At 34.2% G+C, this 27779-nt stretch overlaps 2 protein-coding genes across 7 annotated transcripts in view; one reads left to right on the top strand and one right to left on the bottom strand.

The window, feature by feature from the left end:
- LOC120348723 (gastrula zinc finger protein XlCGF57.1-like) overlaps positions 1 to 27779 on the bottom strand; it is a 112823-nt gene that overhangs the window by 65137 nt on the left and 19907 nt on the right. The gene's annotated exons all lie outside the window — the stretch shown is intronic.
- Positions 1 to 27779, top strand: part of LOC111057627 (gastrula zinc finger protein XlCGF57.1-like) — a 61242-nt gene that overhangs the window by 30040 nt on the left and 3423 nt on the right. The window contains exons 1-5 of one of the 5 annotated variants that reach the window (XM_039434821.1): positions 2992 to 3216; positions 4214 to 4300; positions 10161 to 10283; positions 11352 to 11448; positions 20206 to 20306. The exons of 2 other annotated variants lie outside the window; for them this stretch is intronic. In XM_039434821.1, the coding sequence (XP_039290755.1) occupies positions 3205 to 3216; positions 4214 to 4300; positions 10161 to 10283; positions 11352 to 11448; positions 20206 to 20306 (420 nt within the window). In that variant the 5' untranslated portion in view covers positions 2992 to 3204. Of the gene's footprint in view, positions 1 to 2991; positions 3217 to 4213; positions 4301 to 10160; positions 10284 to 11351; positions 11467 to 20205; positions 20307 to 27779 lie in introns of those variants that run through there. 2 more of the 5 variants (XM_039434820.1, XM_039434822.1) reach the window with 2 other exon arrangements.

The raw sequence follows: 27779 nt of genomic DNA, 5'->3' as shown, positions 1-27779 counted from the left end.
ACCGATTTAGGAAAAATTGGTAGCACAGCAATTTAAAGTTTACTAATAAATTCATAATTAACCTTTGTTTTGCCTTTCTCTTTATACATTCCCTTACACACGACCCTGATCTATCTCTTTTTATCTTTTTCTTCTATAATATTATTAGTTCAGTGAGTGAAGTTACAGTAAAGTAATTATTTTATCAATTCATAGTAATTGATTGGCGCCGGGCAAAATACCGTATAGAGTGAGGAAGTTCGAAACCCACTCTAAACAAAAACTGACAGTGGAAAGAGTTCAGTACACTGTATTTTCTATCTCGGAGTCTCTCGATGCTGAGAAATTATTCTCTGTCTCAAATTTTGAAGCTCTTTTGTGTTGGAAGTTTTTATTGTGTTGTTTTTCTCTCTCCTGTTGAAGTATGTGTGTGAAACTCTCATACGTTCCTTTCAAAAAGTGGAAAAATTGGAATAGAATGACTACTACTAAGTGAATAAGTACTGTAAGCTGGTATCAAAGAAACGTCAACATAAACTGGTTTTTCGAATTCTTTGTTCAAAATAACATAAAAATCCAATCTCTAAAATCATAATAATTTTGCAGTTACAGTATGGCTTTTTAACTTGTAGAGCACTTATACGGCTAAGCAGTATCAACAATGTAACTAAGGCTTCAAGTAAAGCAATTCAAACAGTTAATTTTATGGATGCATAACAACTGTAATACATACATTTAAAATGCTCAATAAAAATTCAATGTAGTTATTATTAAATATAACTGATTTGCGCCTTGTATTTTATGCAAGTTCCCATTATAACAATAGGGCCATTCAAATTTCCCGCCGCTTCTTGCCTCTCTCTGTCATGGCTGCCAATGTTCAATTCGTAACAGGAATAGTGGCCACTCAGCCGCTCTATAGTTTACTATAGCTCGTTGCTCTCATATTGTGCCGTTCATACCTTAGACCAATTATAGAATAGACACGCTAGAAAGTCTAGCCTCTGAAGCCAACATCTACTGCCCAATCCACCCATCTTGACGTCACAACAGTAACGTTACGCAACGTATGGAAAACTTTCAGATTGTGTTTATTTCAGATTCATGGTGTTTTTGACGTGACAACGTCTTATAAATTGGTTTGCCGGGAGACACTTCAAGAAACTGTGTTACGTTCCCACGTTATGCGCTCACAATGAGAGCGAGTGAGAGCGTTCGTTTCGGTTCACGGTCGTCTGGAAAGAGCACGAATAGGAGCAGTGGCGAGCAACGCTCGCAGCAGCAAGCCCAGCAACCCGAAGCATTCACCTGGAGAGAGAGTGAAACGGAGCAGTCAACCTGCGCAGGCGCCGCAAGCAATCTCCTGCGACTGCGCCACTAATTCAAAATGTCAAGTCAATGGTTGTCTCTCTCGCTCTTAGGTGGGCGCGGGCTAACCATGCCCGAGTGGAAGGGACGCGTGCCTCTCACTCACTCTCATTGTGAGTTATTATTTCATCCTTCTTCCTACTATACGAATGAATATTCACATTAAAACCGACTTTACAGGCAACCATGCAATTTTTTTTAGGCTATTTCTAGCTACGGGCAAAAACGATAGCGTACCCTGGTAGGTCTACAAAATTAACTGTATAGTTTAACACCGTAATTTTTTTATTGACATTATGACATTTACAATCATGAATAATATTTCAATTGAACTACTGTATATACCTATACTTTCTTCAAAGTTTAGAATCATTAAAACTGCTAGTAGTGTTTTGAATTACGGTATGTGTTTCCTCTGATCCCACAACCGTGGCTAATTAATAAAGCAGAAGTTATTAAAGATCGTGCTGTAATTCAAATAGCAGAGCTTCAAAACTGAATGAAGTATAAACATATCAGTTTTTTGACATTATATTTTATATTAATATATATATTAGGTAGAAGTAAAATGACACTCATTCTTTTACCCATTAATCTATTTACTCACCCAGATAAGTAAGAAAGTCGTGTTTCAGTTGATTCGTTGTTGATTATCCACATTTTTTACCTATATTATTACAAAGTATATTGTATTTTGATAACTTTAAACTGAAAAAACACATTCTTTTGGTGTAACGACGACCGTTTAGTGCTGGTTTGTTGTACATTCTCAAGCGGAACAGAAACTCGAAACGGTAGTCGCCACACCAAAAGAATATGAGTGTTTTTTTACTTTAAAGTTATCAAAATGAAATATAGTTAATGTTCAACCTTCTAGAGGCGCACTAAGACACTACCTCCATAAACACGGAGGTGTAGTGACTGAGACCGTAATTGAAAAAAAATTCAAAGATGGCCAATACAGTATGCGCTTTTTCAAGAATTGACAGAAAAATGTTGAATAAAAGTCAGTTATAGGGTCTAGAAATTCAAAATAGCTAAACCTTATTGACTTCTATATCGCCCAGAATAGGCGATTTTTTTGCTCTTACCAGCGTTTTCTTAGCTTTTTAAAAATTCAAGAGAGAATTCTTACGTTTGGTACAAAATTTCAGGTGACTTGAGGTTTTTTAGTTATGTAGGCTATTGCAGGGCCTAGAAGGTGTGCTAGATATTGGCGTTTCCAGTGTTTATCTGTGTTTTATCAGCATTTTCAAAACCTAATGAGCAGAAAATGTTCAAATTTTATACAATTTTTACCATAATATGAAATAACAGTTCAAGGAATGAAATGACAAATTTATAGCAACACTGAATTGGATTATTAATTGCGCTATAATGATACCCCTGCCATTTAGCAGATAATTTTAACTGGGGGACTCTAGCCTTAGCATGTTAGAAGAGACCATCATAAATATTAATATAATTTGTGCAAGAGCGCGCTTAATTATGCATAACCAAGATTGCAGACGAGAAACGTACAATATCTGAAAAGAGCAAGAGGAACACTCACACTGTAAGCGTGCACTTGATTGCGTTCAGTGTGAATAACGTGTTTCAATAGCATTTTTCAAATGTTGTTTTTCGGGTCATGCATGATGTGACGAAACTACAGATCTTTAGTAGGCACTGGATAGGCGTTTGATTGACAGTTTTCATTCTGTATCTATTATCTATTCTGTTTCTGTTATTTGGTCTTCTGCCGAGTTCATTAGCTGTGTCCTTTCTGTGTCTGTCCTGAATCTCCCCTCCACTCCGTAGTCACATTACAGTGTTGATTAGAGTTGTTTCTTGGTCTGTAAAAAGAAAAGGAATATCATGGAATCTATTGTAAGTATTATAATTTATTCATATCGGCCCAAGTTAATTTTTATAATAGGCCTATCTATTCACATAGGCTAATATTTTTTTATGCATCAAATTACCAATGGTATTTTGGCTCTGGACGTACACTAACACCCAAAATTATTGACCTAGCCTTCATTACTTTTTTGTACCTTTCAACTAGAATTGCAGTAGATAGAGCAGCAAACTGGAAAGGCTAAAGTGCACGTCCAGTGCCAACATACCTGTCATAAAATTTTTGGTTGGGATCGATTTAGTATGTTATTTTGAGCACAAAATCACAAAAATTAAACGGCGGTCACTATTGTTTTCAAAATAAACTAAGTTCAAAGTAGCACAACTTAACATGCATTTAACCTATAAGTAGCTAAGGTTAGGAAAAGCTTTGGGTTAGGAAAACTCAGATTAGGAATATCATAATTTGATGATTTCAATAATCAAAATGGCTGCTACTCATAGGTTAAATGCATGTAAAATTGTGCTACTTTGAACTTAGTTTATTTTAAAAACAATAGTGACCGCCGTTTAATTTTTGTGATTTTGTGCTCAAAATAACATAACTAAATCGATCCCAACCAAAAATTTTATGACAGGTATGTTAGCACAGGACGTGCACTTACACCCAAAATATTTGTACAGACATGTCTATCGTAGCTTCAGTCAAGGCACTGACAATAGGCTATTGCAGTTTTGTAAAAAAATGGGTTTTCATAAATAACTACCTATAAAATAGACCTCACTACCGTATAGCAACTTGGACTTGCCACTAACGACACGACACGACTAGTCTTTGAGTAGCCTATGCCTGTTCACTGTTCAGACAAGTTGTGTAGTATAAGTATCAAATAATTACTAAAAAAAAAATCAAATTAAATGCTGTCGATCAGGCTGATTTTAAATTGCGGAAAGGTGTTTCTTAGTTAGACCAATAAGTTAGACTATAAAGTTATTAGTTTGGACCAATCTTGTACTCTGTCTACAGATAGAAATGAATAAGCAGAATGATGGAATCAAAGACCATGACATGATCATGTCCGAAAATGAAGAAGATGTTTCAATCATCACTCACGTATGTCTATATATATTCAAAAATTAATTAGCGTTATTAATAATATTATTAGGTTTTCTTGCCATAGGCTAAGTTTCATCTGTTCTAAAATTGTGCATCATGCTCTTTTCTCATCTTTATGATCAGGTCAGAAACTTTTTAATCTCCCCTTGCATATGAAATAGGTGTGTAAATGTGCACCATATAATTTCAAGCATCCAATCCACCCACTTATCAGTTGTAATATCGATAAAATTATCATAGCCGTTTATCTTCAATCTTCCGCGCTGTTGTAAAAAGTACAACAGTGTCAGTTTTTTTGCTGCACAAAACTATTGAATGGGGTGGTGTCAGTGAATGAGTCACCTATGCATTCCAAAACTTTCTCCCCATAACTCCACTTAGTTGCAGTATCAACAGTGCAATGGTGCCATTTAGTCGTGACAGTGAATAAGTTGCACTGCATAAGATAGGGAAAGAATGTATAAGGGGACTGTTAACAAACCAATAACATTCAATTCTGATTTATGGCTTTGCTTAATGTACCTCATGGGGCTATGAAATGGTAATCATCCAAATGTTCATAGGCGTAAAATAATTCAAGAAGATGGAAAAAGTAACTATACAATAATTTATTAATTATATGATTTTTCATCTATTCAGCTTTCAATGCGACCGGTCGTTTCGGCAGCTCCGTAATCAGTGACCTTTGCCGCTGCGCGATAATTCCTAAGACGAACTTTTATTTACTTGAAAATCTCATCATGTCTCAGTGCTTCAAGTGTGAAATAGATTTCACAGAAAAAGAAATCTCAGCCGAGTGTAGCGAGTGTACTAATGTTTTTCATCCAAAGTGTACTGGACTTGAGTCAATTGAAAAGTTTAAAAAAATGAACACTCAAGCAAGAGCCGTGTGGAAATGTGATAGTTGTAAGCAGGACAAAAACAATCCAGGTCAGTCATCGGACATTAACTTGAAACAATTTTCCTCTGATATAGTAGAAAATTTACGAAAAGAAATAACCGAAATTGGTTCTTCTTCACCTCGAAATTGGACGACCTACAAACAAAACTAGAATCTATCAACACCAAAAACGACACTATAAAAACACAAATAGACACTCTCACACAAGAACACAATAGCTTAAAACTAAACTTTAACAACCTCGAGAAAGAAAACTTGGAAAATAAAAAACATGTTCAGAGACTAGAGAAAGAAATACATGACCTGCAGCAATATACCAGGAAAGACAATGTTGAAATTGTAGGTATCCCCGAAACCCAGGGTGAGAATTTACTGGCCGTCATGGATGCCGTCGCAAAATCGTTGAATGTGGAGTTTAAAAAGGACGACCTATCCATTATCCATCGGATGCCAACCGCAAAAGGATCCACTTCCATAGTGGCTAAATTCTGCTCCAGACAGAAGAAGATGCAATGGATCACCGCTGCGCATCAAAAGAAAGGCATCAAAACAACCGATGTGTGCGACAAGCTGCCTCCTTCAAATGTCTATGTAAATGAACACCTCTCTCCCTACTACAAAGGACTACTAGGCAAAGCGAAAAATCTTAAAAAAGATAAAAAACTAGCTTATGTCTGGGTTCGTGACTGTAAAGTTTTCGTGAAAAAAACTGAAAGTTCTCGCACAAAAAGAATCATGAGCGATGAGGACTTAATAGTATTTCAGTAAAATGGGTGTTTATCAGTATTTTTACGAATATTAGCACAGTATTACATAAAATTAGTTTTCAGTAAAAATTTTCAATACTTCCATTAATATTCAAAATTTGCGCAGTAGGCTGGTTGTATTGATTTTTGATTTCTTAATTCGAAAATTTCCTTTTTTTACCACTTTTTTCTGCTTCTGAACGATTCTATTCTTACTTTTTTCTCCACTTTCTTACCTTATCTTATCTTTTTCTGCTTCTTTGTTTAATGAACAATAATTTTGATGATATTGATGATTCACTTATACATGGCAGCGTTAAGAATACAATTGAAATAGATGATTTCTTTTCATTTAATCCATTCATTTATAACAGTCAGGCAAATAAACTTTTTAATGTACTTCATATGAATATTCGAAGCATTGGTAGGAACTTCGATGAATTCCTTTATTATATTAGCAACATTAGTACTAGATTTCATATTATTGTTTTAACAGAGACATGGCTAGATGATTCAGCTAGATTTAATTTTAATATTGATGGTTATACTCCTATTAATAAAAGTAATGTGTTTACAAAGTGTGATGGTTTATGTGTGTTTGTAAGTAATGAGATAAAGTTTGATAGGATAGATGTCAATATAGAATCTGTTAACTTGATAGCTATAAAGTTTGAACTTGATAATAAATTGTATAGAGTACTAGCACTTTACAGATCACCGTCTCTAGATGTTGATGCTTTTCTTATCAGCCTCGACGCTTATCATCGTACAGAGAGGTCTGATAATTATTCTACCATGATAATAGGCGACTTGAATATAAATATTATCAATAATGATTTTCAAAGTAACGAATATCTTAGTGTCTTGCAACTTAACGGTTACAAATCATTTATAAACAAAATAACACGTTCACATAATAATAGTAAAAGTTGCATTGATCATATATTTTTCAAATCTAAGTCAGTAGAGGAAAACGATGCGTTTGCAACCATTATAAAAACTGGTATAACTGACCATTATTGTATTTCTTTCCATTTAAAGCTCGGTTCCAACACTCATCACAACCCTCCAAAAAATAAAAATACGCTAACAAAAATTAACTATGAAGGGCTAATGGATGACTTAGATAAGGAAAACTGGAATTTCATAGAAATGATCGATGGAAATAACATTGATGAAATGGTTGACGTTTTCATCGAAAAATTAGAATATAATCTTAATAAATACACACAAAAAATTGAGCTTCCGCATAGGAAAAGACCATTAAAAAAGTGGATTACACCAAGCATGGTATGTGCGATGAGAAAGCGTGATAGAATGGCCAGTAAACTTAAAAATCAACCTTTTAATGTAACTCTAAAAGAGCAATATAGAAACTATAGAAATAACTTGAATACCTTGATCAGGAATGCTAAAATAGAATACTTTAATAACAAATTTCAATTGTGCAGGGGAAATACAAAGCAAACTTGGGAAAATATCAGAGAGATTCTAGAAATTAAGAGAAAGTCTGATACTGAACCAAACGTTGATGTTGGAAGTTTCAACGAGTTTTTTGTCAATGTAGGAGAAAAATATGCAGCCAACCTGCGACAGAACATACTTAATCAAGAAGTTCCAACACCTTTATCCAATCCTCCTGTAAATAGTTTTTATTTATATCCTACAAATTCTGTTGAGATCGGCCACATCATAAATACTTTGAATAACAATGCATCCCCAGGTTTAGATGGATTTACAGGCCACTTTCTGAAACAAATCGCTCCCTATATTGTTAGACCTTTGGAAATTATAATAAATAGTTGCTTCAGTCATGGATACTTTCCAAAACGCTTTAAAATTGCTAGAATTATACTAATACATAAATCGGATGATAAATCAAATCCAGCGAATTACAGGCCTATTAGTTTATTAAGTAACCTGTCAAAAATAATGGAATGACTTTTAAAAAGAGATTGATGGACTATTTGAATAAGCAGGACATCATAGCAGCGAATCAGTTCGGATTCCAGCCAGGGAAATCAACTAAGGATGCTGTTATGTTGTTAGCAGATTTAGTTAACAGGAACTTCAATAAAGGATCCAAAACAGTTGCAATATTTCTAGATTTAGCTAAAGCTTTTGATACCATACCTCACTTAACTTTGATAAATAAGCTTGATGGCTGTGGAATACGTGGACTGGCTAAAAAATTAATTTTGAATTACCTGGAGGATAGAATGCAAATTATGACCTTAAACAATAGAACAGATACACGCAAGCTGAAAAGCTATGGTCTACCTCAAGGTACAGTCTTATCTCCCTTATTGTTCCTAATCTATTTAAATGATCTCCTCAAATTGAATATTCCAAACACAACAAAAATATCTTTTGCTGATGACACAGCGTTAATATTCACAGGTGAGTCATGGAGGGAGGCATATGAGAATGCAAATAAAGGTTTAGCTCTGGCCAAGGCATGGTTTGATAATCACACTCTTACATTAAACTTGCTTAAAACTAAATTTATTGCTTTCTCCCCAACTTCGATCGGCGAGCCACCTCCTGATCTCTGTATTAGAATGCACGACCACAGAATCAATACCCCTATAGGTGAGACAAATTGTTTGTGTCAAAAAATAGAAAAAATAAATTCTATAAAATATTTAGGAGTAATGGTTGATTGCCACTTGAAGTGGAATTCTCATCTAGAGTATTTGATTTCCAAATTGAAATATCTGATATCGGTTTTCTACAAAATAAATTTATTGAATGATGTGAACATAATAAGAACCATCTATCATGCCTATGCTCATTCTTTGTTTCAGTATTGCATAGAGGTTTGGGGTGGTACTTTTGACTCCCATTTCAATAAAATTTTCGTTTTACAAAAACATATAATCAGGGCAGCCCTTGGGAAACCTAGACTTTACCCTAGTAAATGTCTCTTCATAGAATTTGGAGTTCATACACTGAGACAGGTTTTTGTTAAAAACATCATAATTCACATAAATAGAAATAGAGAATTATTAACCCTAATACCAATCCCTATAACATTCGCCCTTCAGTAAACAATTTATTCAATACATCATTTAACAGATTAACAATAAATAAACATCAGTTCTCATTCTATGTAGAATTTTATGCCAATAGAGTCCCAAATCATTTTATAACTAGCAAACTTACAAAAAAGCTTCATATAGAAATTGATGAGTGGATCAAGAGAAATATTTATTTTCATCTCTGCTGATGATTTAAGCTGTTGATTTCTTGGATGATAATGAAGATGTTCCTATTAGGTTGATAATTATTACGTTTTAGGATAGTTTTTTTTTTCTATTTTCTAATATTATGATGGTAATATTTGTCCTATTATATGTTGCTCTATTTTTGATGCATCGAAAGCCAAGTGCTTTTATCTCTTTGTTGTGATTGAATGCTTATTGTCCTAAAAATGTATTCTCATCTTTAGTTCATTCATTTATTTATTCAATTTGCCTTTTTAAGATTAATTTCGAAAAGCCTAGTATCTCACGTTAACTTTTTTCTATGTCATGAGTGAATTCATCTTTATTTATTTAATCTTTCCATCTTTAAACTCAAATTAAATTGTCTAAAATTTAAAGCCTTACAAAACTCTTTTTTGTCTATAAATAAAAATTATCTCTTTTATTTTATCCTTTCATTTTAAGCTATTCATTTATAATTTTTTTTTTCTATTCTTTTGTTTTTTGTATTGAATCTATTGCTGTAAATGCTGAAAATAGAAAATGCTTTCCTTGTAAAATAGAACTCACTGCTGGCGCTCAAGTTGTACTTCTGCCGGCAGTGCCAAAAAAGTTAATAAGGTGCTATTATTAGGCCAAGATAGGCTTACAAGTATTTTTATTTGATAATATTAAAAGTTGTATTGTGTCAAATTTTGTATATATTGTTTTTTGCACTTTGTTGCTTCAGTCTGCATAAGAATTTCGTATTTGTAATTTGTTTTTTGGCAATAAATAAATTATAATTCTTCTGACAGTAACCAGAGTACATAGCACTTGGAAAATTGGATGTTGTGAAAATTACAACACGCGACTGCTCGTGTGATTGAGTAGCGCGTGTAATTAATACTTTAATTTGATAATAATTATCACATCATGATACCATGGTAACCTACCCATGGTATTTAGACTGATTCCAATACTATCAACAACTTTAGTTGAACCAGTTTCTTCTGTCTTCAAAGGTGAAGTCCGAGCCAAGGGAATCGGAAGAATGGCTAGAAGACAGGGCATCTATTAAAGAAGAAATTGATAAAGAATACAGCATGTCCTGGCTTGGCAGGCAGGAGATTCCGGATGAGGAACAGGTAACTTCATTTGCATTAAAAACAGTTTAAATTCAATTAATTTTCACAAGGCAAGGTTATTTTGAGCAATATTTGTATTTTCTCAAACAAACATTTTATGATTATTAACAATCGATCTTATAACTACAGTATTTTGTATGTGTATGATAACACTGCCATCAGTTTACATTTTATACAAACTCACGTTTTCACATAGCCTACAGGAACATTTTCAACCTTCCCATTTAAAAAAACATATTTTGGAACAAATGACTGAAACTGTCCGGCCCTAGAACGATCACATGACAACCATCCTTCACCCATTCCACCAATATAAACCTTTAAAACATGTTATAGAACGAATTGTAGGCTATATATATATATATATATATATATATATATATATATATATATATATATATATATATATATATATTATATAAACTCATGTTATTTCAATTATCCACTGCATACTGCTGTATATTACTGAAAGTTGATAACCCTGATCTACTTTCAGCCTACTTCATTTTATTAATCAATTTTTTGATCTTATCTACCTATTTAATTATTTTACTTTATCAATTTTCTGTTTTTTTTCTCTTAAATATTCATATTGATTTAAACTTTTACAATATTTCCATTAATAAATAAATCCTTAGTTTCAATAATGAAATTAACGTTTTGGTAGAGAGTTAGTGGGGAGGATATTTTTAATATTCTTTCCGAAGAATGGACATTGATATGTCCAAAGCTCCGCCAATTTATGTAGATGCATAACAATATAATTATTATCTATAGTTATTATATTACAAATTGCTTTTTCATATCATATACAGTTCAATAGTTATTTTCTTAGTCTATATTATGTAAATTCATCTATAATTTTGCTGTATTGTAAGCTATTGTATATAAGTGTATAAGCCAGTATATATTGTAATCTACATAAATAAAGTACTCAATCAATCAATCAATCAAAATCTGTGTCAATGTTAGTTCTAATGACAATATTACGTGGATAATGTTCTCATTTGCTGTGTTGAATGAATAGAGTTTTCTATTCCATTATGTCTATCTCTAGTTTTTTTTCAGGTGTCATCCATCCCTGCTCAAATTAGTGAAACAATCCCACAAAATGAAGACTTGAAGGAAAATGAATGCAGAGAAAAAGAAGGACTATCCAACAAAGGTTGGTTGACAACCAAAGGTTTGTTGTGATCTACGTCAAAGATTTTGTTCTGCAATTGTATTTAAAGCTAGTACATTATAATATGCCAAGTTATAACAGCATACAAACTCACAATATCATCATCAATATCATACTCTTTATAAGAGTACAACCACACTGAAAGCGGAGCGGAGCGTGGCGTGGCGTTGAGGAGCGTCGTGAACAATATCATGTTAAGTAATGAGCTAAAACACACTGGATGCGTCTACTCGCAGAGCGGAGCGGAGCTTGGCGTCAAACTTTGGAACAAGCTGGTTTGTTTTTTGGAGCTTTTACAAACGGAACGTCAAAGCTTCAACGTGCGAGTGCCCTACTAATTTACATACTAGTAGTCTACTCTTGTACATAATAGCGCACTTGCTCTACTACATTTCCCCACCATCTAGTACATGTGTATTATTATTGATTATTCAAAAGAGAACATTGATCTATTGCACTTTGAAATCAAAAGTAAGGCTTTTCTAATCCATTCCATTCGTATTTCTATGAAATATGGTTACTTTAGTGTTATTTATTTATTTACAATGAAAATGACACTTATGTAATAACATTGGTAGATGAAATAATAAGGTAGTTCTTGTGCTATTTTTATTCGAAATTTATAGGTGACAAAGTCCAAGATAAGGTTAGAATTTCATGTGTATAATTTTTATAAAATTTTAGTCCAAAATAAACATGAAAACTATACATTTTGAATTAATATGGCTTGAATTAATAAAATAATTTTAAATACTCCACTCAATTACCATTTGTAACTAATAATATTGTGTTATTTAAAAAAATTTGAAACCATTGAAGAAACACAAACTTTTAAACTTTGTAATTAATTTTTAAAAGCAATGTTCCAATTCGCGAAAAATCTGGTGTGGCGCACTCACACAACTTCCCTTGCCGTTATGAAAATTGATCACCTGACGCTAGTCTTCCCGCGCATCTCAAGTCTACTACTATTCAAATTTCACAGATCTGATCCAGCTGGTGACAGGACAATAACGCTGGAAACACACGAGGTCTGCTATTTCTTCATAGTGAATTATTTTAATAGAATCAACAGTTGCCAAGAGTTTGCAATTGAAATAATCACATTTTCTCGAATTTTGAGCTTATTTTAAATTTTAGGTGAAAATGTAACTGAACATTAATTGTAGAGATTTTTATGCTCAATCTTTTCCACTTGAAAGTTTTTGTTTAAATTGTATCTGAAGCCTGATAGTTGGGAATCTAAAATCAAACTTTGTATAGATGGGGCGGAGCTCCTGAAATTTTTACAGATATAGGACTTGTGGCAGTTGATAGAGCTTATCAATGACTATTCTAGGTATAAATTTGATCAAAATCGTTGGAGCCGTTTTCGAGAAAATCGCGAAAAACCCTGTTTTTGACAACATTTTAGCCGCCATCTTCAATTGAATTTGATCGAAATTGTTCGTGTCGGATCCTTATATTGTAATGACCTTAAGTTCCAAATTTCAAGTCATTCCGTTAATTGGGAGATGAGATATCGTGTACACAGACGCACATACACTCATACACACACACACACACACACACACACACACACACACACACACACACACACACACACACACACACACACACACACACACACACACACACACACACACACACACACACATACAGACCAATACCCAAAAAACACTTTTTTGGACTCAGGGGACCTTGAAACGTATAGAAATTTACAAATTGGGGTACCTTAATTTTTTTTCGGAAAGCAATACTTTCCTTACCTGTGGTAATAGGGCAAGGAAAGTAAAAAGGGCTGAAACAGGCTTTCTCCATGCAAAGTACTTTACAGGCACTTCGTTCTTGCGTGTTTCGGACGCTATTTTCCAACCGATAATCATGAAAATGGTACCAAATTGTTAAGAAAGATTTGGGCATCTCGCGCCTTACCTCCAAATTTTGATATCACCTACCAATTTTTTTCTTCTGAACGTCAAACTTTGCCAAATTTTCACCAAGTTCATCGACTTTTAAAGTCATTTCATAGTTTATAGGGTAGCTGGTCATATTTCAATGGTCTTCTAAACAATTGACTGTTTATGTACAATAAGCTATTGTCAATCCAATGTGCAGTAAAACAAGTGTTGTTTTGTATTCGTATTTCACAATCGATTAATCATATCTTTTTCTCTCAATATCTAACTCCCTTATAAATAAAGATAGAGATATTCTGATTTCGGATTTGTATCCAGCACCCCCAAATAATATATGCGTTAGTCAGATTTCCAAAAATACTCAAAAATAAGGGAATTTTGGCTACTTTTATAAAGTTTTATAGTGCTGAAGGTCAATAAAGCTTTGATATAATTAGCGTCTATGACGTAATTCTAATTGCACCCACTTGCAGTTAGTGCTGAGAAAGAAACAATATAGGAGAGAAGTTGTAAAAATAGCTCAACATGATAGCACCAGTGAGTATAGTGAGTGAAATTTTACATTCTATACTCACTGGATAGCAAAGGTCGCCGTGTTGTGATATTGCGAATTGTGAGAATAGAATGAAAACTATGCTTACAAGCCCGTCTCCTTGTCCAAGCTATTGTGCTGTATCTTATATACTACAGTGTATACTATATTCTATATAATATATGCTTATACAGTAGTTTGAAATTTAGACTATTATTTCTATTTCATTTCAATATAAGAAAAAAACAACAAAAAAACTGTATTCTATTCTATTATGGACAGACCTCTAATAGTCCAGGCGCTGGCTTACATTGAGCATACATGAGAGAGGCAGAGAATTTGACTTCGGATTATTGTTAGGGGGTCTTTAATGTATATGAAACTCGATGTCGTCACGTCCCAGGGTGGTCGACAGCTTGGGGGGAGGGGGGTAAGTTGTAAAAAACGCGCGTTTATAAAATCGCCTGTCCTGCAGTTACTATTCAAAGTACAGCTTTTAATTTTTTCTCAATATTATGTACACATAACTGGCTTTCAATGTGGTCCTATACTTTTTTGCGATAAACCGCATAGTTTTTCCGTAAAAAAATAAAATATCTCGAAAAATGTATTTTTTTATTATGGACTTTTTGTTATTTCTCGAATATTCAAGTAATTAGCCGACTTAGAGGAAAAGGCTCCCAATAAACGTTGTAGGCCATTTCTTGCTGAATCCAATGATATATATAGTTTGGGGGTTACGATCATAGATGCGGCGGTGGGAGGGGGATAAGTAGCACTGCTACGCTGCGGCGCGGTCCTCCCCCATGATTAATGCGCGTAATGGCCTGTCTATCGCATCGCTCCTACTAGTCTATGCATTCAAATTATGTATTTCAGGAACGCTATCTTATGTATTTTCGGTCGCTGAACACGATTTTTCAACTCTCAAGCCTTAATAATTGATAATTCTCATCATAATATACTAATTATGGTCAAAATTACAAACTTCATCTCATTATCATTATTTATGATTAAATTGTATTCATGCTCATAAGGATGGACTCTGGTATTGCACATAGAAACTGTTCGAGAAAAGATCCCATAATTTTTTCATTCAATCACAAAAACTATGTTATAAAGTCTGTGTCATATCTAGAAAATATAAAAAAATACCCATAGAAGTGAAAAATAATTTCCAATAAGGAAACATTAACTCTATACAGTCAATACATTGACTCTCTGTCAAATGAAACCTTGAAAATTTAATAAATGTGACAACCGATCATGCTTTAGAGCATTGATGCTCATTAGATAATCCAAAACTGAGTGATTGGAATAGCTAGTTCTTCAAAGGCTTTCCTAAAATGGCTGCTACTACATAAATAAATCTTCCATCAAAGATATTCTGTTCAAGTATGTTGACATCATTATGGATATCACTGGAGTTTGTGAAGAAAGTCATCTAATGAAGTAAAACAAGAATAATGAGAGATGAGAATGATTTCCAGAAGCATAATCTTCTCAAGAGAACTTAACATTTTTCTTCAAGACTCTGATGGACAACAGAATCTGCATAATGTTATCAATGGTTGGAAGCAAGTGAAGAAGTGTGTGATTCTCTTTTGAACGTATAGAAAGAAATAGTTATTCGGTCTCCAACGAATTTTATCTGAACATAGTTGTGGCAAATTGTAAAAGTGTATTCTCACCTATAAAAAGAAACAGAGTTCTTTCATTCTCCACGATGCAATCAAACAAAAATCCTAGTCTTAGTTAATTCTAGAACAAAAAGATCTGATCTCTGTATTTTTACTAGGTAGCTGTTTAAAGATAATTCAGCATTGAAGTTTTAGTGCAGCATGCATTTCTACAATAGCCGCAATCTCTGTCAACATCTGATGGATATTTAAAAAAAAAAACTCTTAATCTCACTTGGCCTATGAAATTGTAAGTGAAACTAGTTGTGGATTTGACTAAATCCCTAAATATCGTTGACAAATTCGCATAATGATGACATGGCTCTCCTGAATTCAACTCCTACTTCACTTTTCAAAACTTCAATACGCTGCAAGATTATGGAAACTTTGTGATGAGAAGAGTTATGAAAATTCTCAATAAAGATGGAGTGATACAGGTGGACATAGCTTTTCATGTCTATGGTCTAAAATCAAACAAAGGTAGTGAACATATTAGAAGCAGCAGAGTAAAAGAATCACTCCAATAATATGCTCTCCAAACCATCGAGACTTGATTTCTAAATCTGTGGCAGAGATTTATTAATGTGACATGCAAGAATCTATAAAGGAATTATCCATACGTTAGCTACGTGCAGGAATACATACATTCATTCATTCATTTGTGGATAAAATTACAAATCATATAAATATGTTTGGGAAAGAATAGCAGGCATGGCCCAAAACTATTCGAATCCCAAATTTTGATACTGAATAACTTGTTACCATTTCAAAACAGTCTGAACGGGAATACCATAATGGATGAATCAATCAAAAGTTAGTAAAATATTATTATAATAATACTGTTAGAAATAATATGAATGAATATTTAAATTTTCATTTCATTTTGATTTGACACATATCTATTATTATATTGGATATAATTTCTCAAAAGTCCACGACAAACTGAAGATTCACGAAAGATTAACATTTTCATACTAAACATAATCATCATGATAATGAATGAATGATGAATTCCATTTCCACCATGAAGAACTAAGAAATTCCACAAATATTTCTTGGAAACTAACTGACCACTATCAAGTAAGCGTGGCCAGTGTGCAATTAATAATATAATTTAGCCTGCAGCGCATCACAATAAATTAATTTGAAATAAAAACAATAGAACATAAACATATATAAATATTAACTTTATTCTATCCTAATATATTTCTTGAAACCCAAGTTTCGTTTATTTCAAACAGTCATTTCTTAGTTTCCTTGCAGAATGAGATGAAGTTTGTAATTTTGACCATAATTAGTATATTATGATGAGAATTATCAATTATTAAGGCTTGAGAGTTGAAAAATCGTGTTCAGCGACCGAAAATACATAAGATAGCGTTCCTGAAATACATAATTTGAATGCATAGACTAGTAGGAGCGATGCGATAGACAGGCCATTACGCGCATTAATCATGGGGGAGGACCGCGCCGCAGCGTAACAGTGCTACTTATCCCCCTCCCACCGCCGCATCTATGATCGTAACCCCCAAACTATATATATCATTGGATTCAGCAAGAAACGGCCTACAACGTTTATTGGGAGCCTTTTCCTCTAAGTCGGCTAATTACTTGAATATTCGAGAAATAACAAAAAGTCCATAATAAAAAAATACATTTTTCGAGATATTTTATTTTTTTACGGAAAAACTATGCGGTTTATCGCAAAAAAGTATAGGACCACATTGAAAGCCAGTTATGTGTACATAATATTGAGAAAAAATTAAAAGCTGTACTATGAATAGTAACTGCAGGACAGGCGATTTTATAAACGCGCGTTTTTTACAACTTACCCCCCTCCCCCCAAGCTGTCGACCACCCTGGGACGTGACGACATCGAGTTTCATATACACTAAACACCCCCTAACAATAATCCGAAGTCAAATTCTCTGCCTCTCTCATGTATGCTCAATGTAAGCCAGCGCCTGGACTATAAGCAATGTGGGAGACAAATTTCCTTCTTCTCAAAAAGGATATTTTATTATCTAAGTACAGTCATGTATAGTAATTCAAATATTCCCTAGAAACTTTTCATGATAACACTCGGAAAAACTATGCATTCTGCAGACATCAAGTTTTCTACGTTTATTTTATTTCCTTATAGGAGGCTAGGTACTGTAATGAAAAACAATTACTCTTTCGTGAATTCTTGTGATGTAAATTCTTGTTGATATAAAGATAAATTCTGCCCTGAATAATTCTTTTACTGCAAGATTTCCAAGAAACCCCAAATCTCTGTTTTTTCAGCTTTTGTGACTTTTTTATAATGTGATTGAATGGCACAAGGGTTCTGTCCTTTTTGCCCTTAGATTTTTAAAATGATTTGAATGTTTTCCGAACCACACTAATACAGTCACAACTGCTATGCTACTTCTAGCTCAAAAATGCTTACAGTGCCATACCCTATGAATTATTATAACCTTGTTTAGATAAGCCTTTTGGCGCCTCTAGTAGACCAGTCAACGAAGGGTTATAGACGGAAAAGTTTTGAAGACAATTTTCGACCCCGCAGCTCTGTTTAAGGTAGTAAAGGGGAAAACATATAAAAAAATCTCCAGATCTACCACTTGTGCTAAGGGTGTGGGGTTGGTTTAACCGTACCATTTTTCTGTTCATTTTCATATCTCGGAAACTATGCGTCTTATGGACATGACTATTTAGTACAAAAGTATAGCTTAAAAAATTACCTATAAAGTTTTCCATATCTCTCATAGGTTTTGAGGTATCAGAGCCTTGACATTAATAAAAAGAAAACATTTCCCTCCATTTTTTTTTGTCTTATACCTTTTGAACTATTGATGGAAAAAAATCTATTCTGAAGAAAATGAGAGTGGTTATTTTAAAAACAGAGTGTATAGAACAATTTCTATATACTTGTGAATTTGAACATAACTAGAAATGATACATATAAGATGTTACCTCCAACACCAAAACAGATTTAACAATTGAAGAAAAGCATGTAAATGTAATAGTGGAATAATAGATCAAATTGGAGAAAATCTAATGCTCTTCAACCCTGCGATTAGTATTCATTTTTTATGCATTTTTGGAGAGTTTTAAGCCCTGAAAGTACAAAAAGCTGGAAGGATACCTTGGTTTTCAAAAATCTCACTTTTCCAAGAGCAGCGTGAAAACTATTGAAGGTATTACAAAAAATGCAGCTGCAAAGTCAGAAATTGGGTTCTAAATATTCCCTCTAGATTGCTTTGTAAATAATATCGATCTATTGTTGCAAAAGTGAAGATTTCACAGTTTCACACTCAACACTAAAACTGCTGCAACAGTCCTAGAGAAATGTGAAAAATATTGGAATTATACATCAGATTAAAGAGACTTTAACATGTCTCATGTCATGATCATGATCTGCATTTTTTTTTCATCAATTGTTCAAAAGGTATGAGGACAAAAGATGAAAAAAAATGGAGAGAAACGTTTTTTTTAAACTTTACACCTTTATGCTCGGATATCTTGAAGACTGTAATAGATATGAAAAAAAAATACTCGTAAAATGTTGTAAGGAATTTTATAAGCTTCAATAATTTACAGTATAGTCATGTTCATAAAACGCATCGTTTGCAAGATATAAGCAAATCACGAAATAATGGCACGTTCCAATCAACCCCACCCGCACACCCTTACCCCTCATTCATTTGAGAGAGAGTAGTGCTACGAACACCGATGTTTGTGAGCCAGCATGGGTTTTTACTCCGTTCCCTATCTCATCCAATATTTTACTGAGTACGGCTCCGCTTGGAAGCCAAAACTCCACATTCCTCTTAATTACAAGTCTTTCTTCAGCAGATATTGGATTCCTCCAATTAGTGACTTGTTTTTCAAAATCAGGCATCACTCTCGTCATAATATAATCAAAGGTTGAAGTTGACATTCCCATGTAGGCTGCTCAAAAATCGGGACTCATGCTTTCTTAACACATTAAACAGATGATGATATTCAACAAATAGTCAACGATTTAAGTTGATTCCATTAACCAACTCTGTCCTAGCAGGCTTAGCTAATATCTAATACTTTAAGTAATTATTGTCACAAAGTAAATGTCCGTGCAAATTAGACAACGTAATTTTCTAGGCCCTTGATGCTCAGACACTTGCTGTGTGTATCATGAACGCTCTGACCATGCCACGCCACGCTTCGCTCTAGAACGCCACAACACGCTCCGCTTTCATTGTGGTTGTAACCTAAGTTCCATTATTTTGACAATACTTTCAAGTACTTGAAAAACTCAGTTCAATAAGATTTTATCTTATGTAATGAACAGAAAAATGTATTAGCTGAAAACATTTTCATAATTTCATTAATGTATTGCTACATTTAATGCTGTAATGAATGTTAAACTGCCGGTCGTTGCTGATAAATAAAAGTATTGAGGTCTATTGGTGGTTCAAATTGTATACTTAAGCGAGATGGTACATCTGTTAGGGACTCTCCACCAATAAAAGCCATACAAATAATATTATGTTGATATAATTCATTAATTTTTACACCCCACATGTAATATGTGTTCTCTCTCTCATATCTCCAGTATTGAGTGAATAATGTTTCAATGTTACAGTGACAACTCTACCCACTGCCTATGTCAAACTGTATCGCATTGAAGAGCTTGATAGAATTGCCACAACGTTCAACCAGAGGCAGAGCTCAGGTTATTATCATGTAAGTGTTTCTCCAATGTTTTCAAGCTATTAGCTAAATCAATACTTCATCATATTGTAAATTATGTGACATAAGCTGCACATTAATAAATTTCATTCAAAGCAATGAACAATTATATTGGAACAACTTAACAAATAATTCAGAATTATGTTTCAGAGATATATTTACCATATATGATATAATATCTTACATATTCATTATTCTTTTTAGGGCTACTGATCATTGAAACAAATAAATAAATCTGGTGTGGTACACTCACACAACTTTCCTTGCTCATTGATCTATAAGCCTCATTCTTAAACGAGAATAATTTATTGAATTTCTTATTGTCGGCTCATCATGGTATGAGGACCTGAAACTTAAAATTTCAAGTCAATTGGTTGATTAGGAATGGAGTTATCGTGTTCACAGACATACACACACATACACACACACACACACCACACACACACACACACACACCAACACCCAAAAATCATGTTTTTGGACTCAGGGGACCTTGAAACGTATAGAAAACATGAAATTTGGGTACCTTAATTTTTTGGAAAGCAATACTTTCCTTACCTATGGTAATAGGGCAAGGAGAGTAAAAATATCAAAAGTAGGCTACCCCTTTATTTTTTCAGCAACACCACTAAGTTAGTTTCAAGAATAGATAACATTGAATCAATGCTAGTTTTATGAATGATTACTATGAGAACATAAACTAGCATTAATTCAGATGAATCTGTGACTCGGAAAGACGATTTAGAACCAAGGGCTTATTTCAGTCCTGGGGGACTCTGTAAGTCCAGAACTTATAGATCCTGAGCTTGAAAACCGGCCCTTAGAGTAGCCTACTTATGATCATTTTATATTTTGTTTCAATCTCTTACATATTTGTCTCTCAAGTTAATGAATGAAAACAACAATAACTGTTCAAGGTGTTATTATTTCAAATTTAGCTTCGAAAACTTGAAAACAATTTTTAATTTACTGAAAGGAGCAAAAAGTGAATTGAATTGTGCAGTGACTGATTATTTTCGGTTGTGAAAATTATATGTTCACCATCATCATAGCTGTCATAAGTTTTAAAGATGTTCTCTAGATGATTTGCAAACTAGCTGATATTTGTTTGCTGTCTCTATCCCACGTACCATCCACATTTTTAATGGTTTAATGGACTGATTTTTAATGTACTAGAAGAAGCAAGAAATGAATTGAATCATACAATGACACTGATTATTCTCTGTTGTGAAAATGAAATGTTAGGTATTAAAGTTTGCAGAGACAGTGGTATGGGTTGTGGGTGATATGGAATGAAGTATGGACATCGCCTATCTATATCAATCATCCTTGCTTGTATTTGGCACAGCATCTCATTAGAATGTAGAATTGAGTACCGAGTTAGATAAAATCATAATACTGAATTATTCTAAAAAATGAAAATTTATAATCAGCTTTTGATGTAAACACATTGCAATAGCTCTGAAATATCAGTTTCGCATGTAAGAAATCATTGAACTACGGTACATGTTTCGTTTTTAAAAGATAGAAAAATCCTTTATTAAAATCATCTTAAATATTTGCAATTCTTACTATGGCTCATTTGATAAATTATACAGTTCCTTATCACATATTATTTCAATCTCCCAGCCCCAAATCAATTGAAATAATTATGATAGATGTTTTCTTGAGCAGACAGTGTGGCATGGTCATCAGTGAACAATTCACCACTTCAGAGATGGGGGTTTTCACATCGAGTTCAAATAGCAACCAACTAAATACAAGAGTTCAGTATTTCGAATTTGTTTCACATATGCAGTTTCAGATTTGGTATACACACATTTGTTTCAAAAATCCTACATACAAAACTCCTGTCCGTCAGGTTTCAGATTCAGTCAGATACCACCAATAAGTGAAAGCACAAGTATTACACTTAATGTTTCATCCACACATTGGCCCAGTCGCTGGTCTCGCCATTCGCACATTGGCCCAGTCGCTGGTCTTGCCATTCGCACATTGGCCCAGTCGCTGGTCTTGCCATCCACACATTGGCCCAGTCGCTGGTCTTGCCATCCACACATTGGCCCAGTCGCTGGTCTTGCCAGTCGCTGGTCTTGCCATCCACACATTGGCCCAGTCGCTGGTCTCGCCATCCACACATTGGCCCAGTCGCTGGTCTCGCCATCCGCACATTGCCCCAGTCGCTGGTCTTGCCATTCGCACATTGGCCCAGTCGCTGGTCTTGCCATCCACACATTGGCCCAGTCGCTGGTCTTGCCATCCACACATTGGCCCAGTCGCTGGTCTTGCCATTCGCACATTGGCCCAGTCGCTGGTCTTGCCATCCACACATTGGCCCAGTCGCTGGTCTTGCCACCCGCACTGCAATGTGACCATTGTATAGTGATGTAAAATTCCCTGGAATTTAAGATCGAGGAAATATTCCCAAAAATCATAAATTCCCGGGAATTTATGGGAACTTAATGATTTCTTTCATAAAAAATGACCGAAAAAGACGTTTTTTTTGTTACACAAGGTCTCAATCATCTGTTATACAACAGATTTATGTGAGAAATATGAGGATGAATAACTTATAAATTGTAGTAAGTTCAAAGAAAACAGTAATTTTAAGTTTATAGACTGATCATAGACTGAAAGGAGAAATGAGCACTCAATAAATCATTCAATTGTACCACTATTAGCAAGCTACTTTCATGTCTTACAAGTTGAATAAGATTTTTTCCTTACAAATAAATTCCTGTAAATCAGGTAAACAAAGTCAACAAAGTATTGAGTGTAATTCAACTTTTATTGCATGATTTTATTCAATTTCTCCGCACAAAAATAATTGACCCCCTAAATAAAGATTAGAGTAGAATATAAATCCAAAAATTATAAATTATAAAAGACAGCATATTAGGCTAAACTAAAACAAGGAGCATACTCTAGTCTTTAATTCAATATTAAAAAGAAAATAATTCTCACAGCCAATGAGCTCACATCCTTTCAAGAGTCATTGAGGCTCACTTAACTTGTAATAAGATACTAGTCCAGGCAACGAATGCTCAAAAAGATATAGATGGAAAAGTTTGGAACTCAATTTTTGACCTCGCAGTCTTTTTAAGGATAGTGAGGGGGTAAGCATATAAAAATTCCTCACTCCTAACACACTCAACACTAAAGCTGCTATAAAAATTGATGGAAAGCATGAAATGATGAAATAATACATTAAATTGAAGAGAATTGAATGCTCTACAACTCACTGTATTTTAAACATTCGTAGGCCTATAGTTATAGTAGGACGATATAGCTATAATAGCAGAGAATAAGATAAGTTTAGAAAGAGCTCTAACCACCTTGCATGAGATTATACAAAATAAATATGATATGGAGATAAATAGGATAAAGACAGAAGTAATGGTCTGCTCAAAAGTCCCAGATATTGTGTCCATTAAATTAGATAATCACGCCCTGAAGCAGGTTAAAATGTTCAAATATCTTGGAAGCATTATATCAGAGGATGGAAAAGATAGACTAGATATAAAGCGCCGAATCAGAGAAGCTAAGGGTATGTTCATCAGTAAAAAGCAGCTTCTTTCCTCAAATAGTCTATCGTTGGAAATAAGAAAGAGGCTTATAAAGAGTTGCATTTGGAGTATAGCTCTGTATGGGTCTGAAACGTGGACTATTGGTAAGGCTGAGGAAAAGACTCTGAATGCTTTTGAAGTGTGGTGTTGGAGGCGAATGCTCAAAATAAAATGGACTGACAGAGTTACGAATGAGGAGGTATTCCAGAGGGCGGTTGAAAAGAGATTTCTTCTGAATTTTCTCAGGGACAGACGACATTCTTGGATTGGACACATAATAAGACACGACGCATTCACGTCAAGTATTCTAGAAGGTACAGTTGATGGACTAAGGGGTCGTGGCAGACCCCGGCTACAGTATCTAAGACAAATGACGAAGGATCTGGGTGCTATTAACTATATACAATGGAAGAGAGTAGCAATGTACAGATTTAGATGGAAGGCTGCCAACCAATCAAATGATTGAGCTGTAAGAAGAAGAGGCCTATAGTCCAGTCAATGAAAGATTATAGAGGGAAAATTTTGGAACACAATTTTTGACCCCTTAGCTCTTCTTTTAAGGATAGTGAGGGAGTAATCATATTAAAAGTTCTCACTCCTACCCCATGTGTTAAAAAATTACATTTTTTCTATGCATTGCTGTTGAGTAATAAGCCCTGAAAGTGCAAAAAGTTGGAAGAATAACTGTCTTTTCAAAGATTTTACACTTTTAAAAGTGAATATCTCAAAAACTAAAGAAGATATCACAAAACTCTACTGTGTTCAAAACTTGTAGGAAATTTATCCAGCTTCATTTTTACTCCGTTAGCCATGTCGCTGAAATGCATTTTCTCCCAGTTACATGCGTGTCAGCCAGAAATGAAAAAATGCTACTTTTTAAACTACCCTCATCCCTTAAGCTCAAGGAGTAGTGATGAGGACTTTTGATATGTTCACCTTCTAACTGGTTCAAACAAAGCTGCGAAGTCAAATATTGTGTTCCAAAAATTCCCTTCAAATTTCCCTGACAATTGATCTATTGTTGTTGAACTGAAGATTTCACACCCAACACTATAACGGCTGCAACAATCGTTGGGAGATGCGTAAAATAATGAGACCATAGATGAACTTGAAGAGAATATGATGCTCTATGAGCCCAAGCTTAGCACGGATTTTTTCAATGAATCGTTAAAAAGTTATAAGGCCAAAAAGATGAAAAAATCGGAGCCGGAAGGGTTTTTCTTCAAAATGTGATACCTTAGATAAGATAAGATAATAATTATATTCCGATAATGAATGAAACTCAAGAGATGTTGTTATCTGTTATTTGTTATTTCGATTCACGGAATTCTTCATCGAATAACAAGAGCTGTTGACTTGGGCCAGAGAAATTTGTGAAGTAGATGTCTGTGCAAATACTCTTTGAAATCTCTTAGAGAGCTCATACCTAAAAACTATGAAAGATATGGAAAAATGTTGGTATTGAAACTTGTAGGATAATTTGTGAGCTTCAATATTATTATTGTGTTCGACAAAAAGTTCCGAAATGCGCATATTGTTCGAGATATTTGCAAAAAACAAAATATGGCACTTTCAAACCACCCCCACCACCTTAGCACAGGGGATAGGAGTGAGGACTTTTGATATGTTCATCCCCTTACTACCCTTAAAAGAGCTACGGGGTCAATAATTGTGTTCCAAAATTTTCCCTCTATAATCTTTCATTGACTGGACTATAGTGGAGTATACTAGAGTATTTAAAAGACAGTAAGTGAGTGAGCAAAAGCAGGCTCAAAGAATGATGATTTATTGATTATATCAATGTAAAATGTGGCTGAGCTTGATCAATATCAAATAGAATGATGATTTATTGATTATATTGATGTAAAATATCAAAATCAATTTCAATCATTTTTATATCAATTTTATAAATTCCCTTAAGTTCCCATAAATTCCCTTAAACTCCCAAAATTTCTTGGCCTCGGAAATATTGCCAAATCATAAGTTCCTTCCCACTGGGAATATTCCCGATCCACATCACTACCATTGTATTAACTAAATGGAACACAATACAAGCCTCAAAAGATAAAAAAGTAACAGAATAAAAAATAGGCCCAAAGCAACTTAGTCACACTGAAAAAGAGCAGAGTAGACGACAAAACAGGAGTCAACAGGAGCTTTGTTGACAAGAGTGTGGATGGGTGATTTACCAGCGCTCACCTTCTCTGGCCTTCATTGACTTTTGCAGGGCTGGCCTTCACTCCACAAAAATCTGAGCAGTTATCCTTCCCACATTGACTCCCAGAGCTCAGTATCATTAAACGATGTTAGAACTTTATTGTGAATTCTATTTCTAGTGATTTGTCATGTGTGAATTGAATCAGTTGTTCATTGAAGTAATTTGATATTAAAAGTTCTCACTCCTACCCCATGTGTTAAAAAATTACATTTTTTCTATGCATTGCTGTTGAGTAATAAGCCCTGAAAGTGCAAAAAGTTGGAAGAATAACTGTCTTTTCAAAGATTTTACACTTTTAAAAGTGAATATCTCAAAAACTAAAGAAGATATCACAAAACTCTACTGTGTTCAAAACTTGTAGGAAATTTATCCAGCTTCATTTTTACTCCGTTAGCCATGTCGCTGAAATGCATTTTCTCCCAGTTACATGCGTGTCAGCCAGAAATGAAAAAATGCTACTTTTTAAACTACCCTCATCCCTTAAGCTCAAGGAGTAGTGATGAGGACTTTTGATATGTTCACCTTCTAACTGGTTCAAACAAAGCTGCGAAGTCAAATATTGTGTTCCAAAAATTCCCTTCAAATTTCCCTGACAATTGATCTATTGTTGTTGAACTGAAGATTTCACACCCAACACTATAACGGCTGCAACAATCGTTGGGAGATGCGTAAAATAATGAGACCATAGATGAACTTGAAGAGAATATGATGCTCTATGAGCCCAAGCTTAGCACGGATTTTTTCAATGAATCGTTAAAAAGTTATAAGGCCAAAAAGATGAAAAAATCGGAGCCGGAAGGGTTTTTCTTCAAAATGTGATACCTTAGATAAGATAAGATAATAATTATATTCCGATAATGAATGAAACAAGAGATGTTGTTATCTGTTATTTGTTATTTCGATTCACGGAATTCTTCATCGAATAACAAGAGCTGTTGACTTGGGCCAGAGAAATTTGTGAAGTAAATGTCTGTGCAAATACTCTTTGAAATCTCTTAGAGAGCTCATACCTAAAAACTATGAAAGATATGGAAAAATGTTGGTATTGAAACTTGTAGGATAATTTGTGAGCTTCAATATTATTATTGTGTTCGACAAAAAGTTCCGAAATGCGCATATTGTTCGAGATATTTGCAAAAAACAAAATATGGCACTTTCAAACCACCCCCACCACCTTAGCACAGGGGATAGGAGTGAGGACTTTTGTTATGTTCATCCCCTTACTACCCTTAAAAGAGCTACGGGGTCAATAATTGTGTTCCAAAATTTTCCCTCTATAATCTTTCATTGACTGGACTATAGTGGAGTATACTAGAGTATTTAAAAGACAGTGAGTGAGCAAAAGCAGGCTCAAAAAATGATGATTTATTGATTATATCAATGTAAAATGTGGCTGAGCTTGATCAATATCAAATAGAATGATGATTTATTGATTATATTGATGTAAAATATCAAAATCAATTTCAATCATTTTTATATCAATTTTATAAATTCCCTTAAGTTCCCATAAATTCCCTTAAACTCCCAAAATTTCTTGGCCTCGGAAATATTGCCAAATCATAAGTTCCTTCCCACTGGGAATATTCCCGATCCACATCACTACCATTGTATTAACTAAATGGAACACAATACAAGCCTCAAAAGATAAAAAAGTAACAGAATAAAAAATAGGCCCAAAGCAAC

This window comes from Nilaparvata lugens, chromosome 8, assembly GCF_014356525.2.
Source record: "Nilaparvata lugens isolate BPH chromosome 8, ASM1435652v1, whole genome shotgun sequence".
NCBI classification, from domain to species: domain Eukaryota; kingdom Metazoa; phylum Arthropoda; class Insecta; order Hemiptera; family Delphacidae; genus Nilaparvata; species Nilaparvata lugens.
This window is presented reverse-complemented; position numbering and strand designations above follow the sequence as displayed.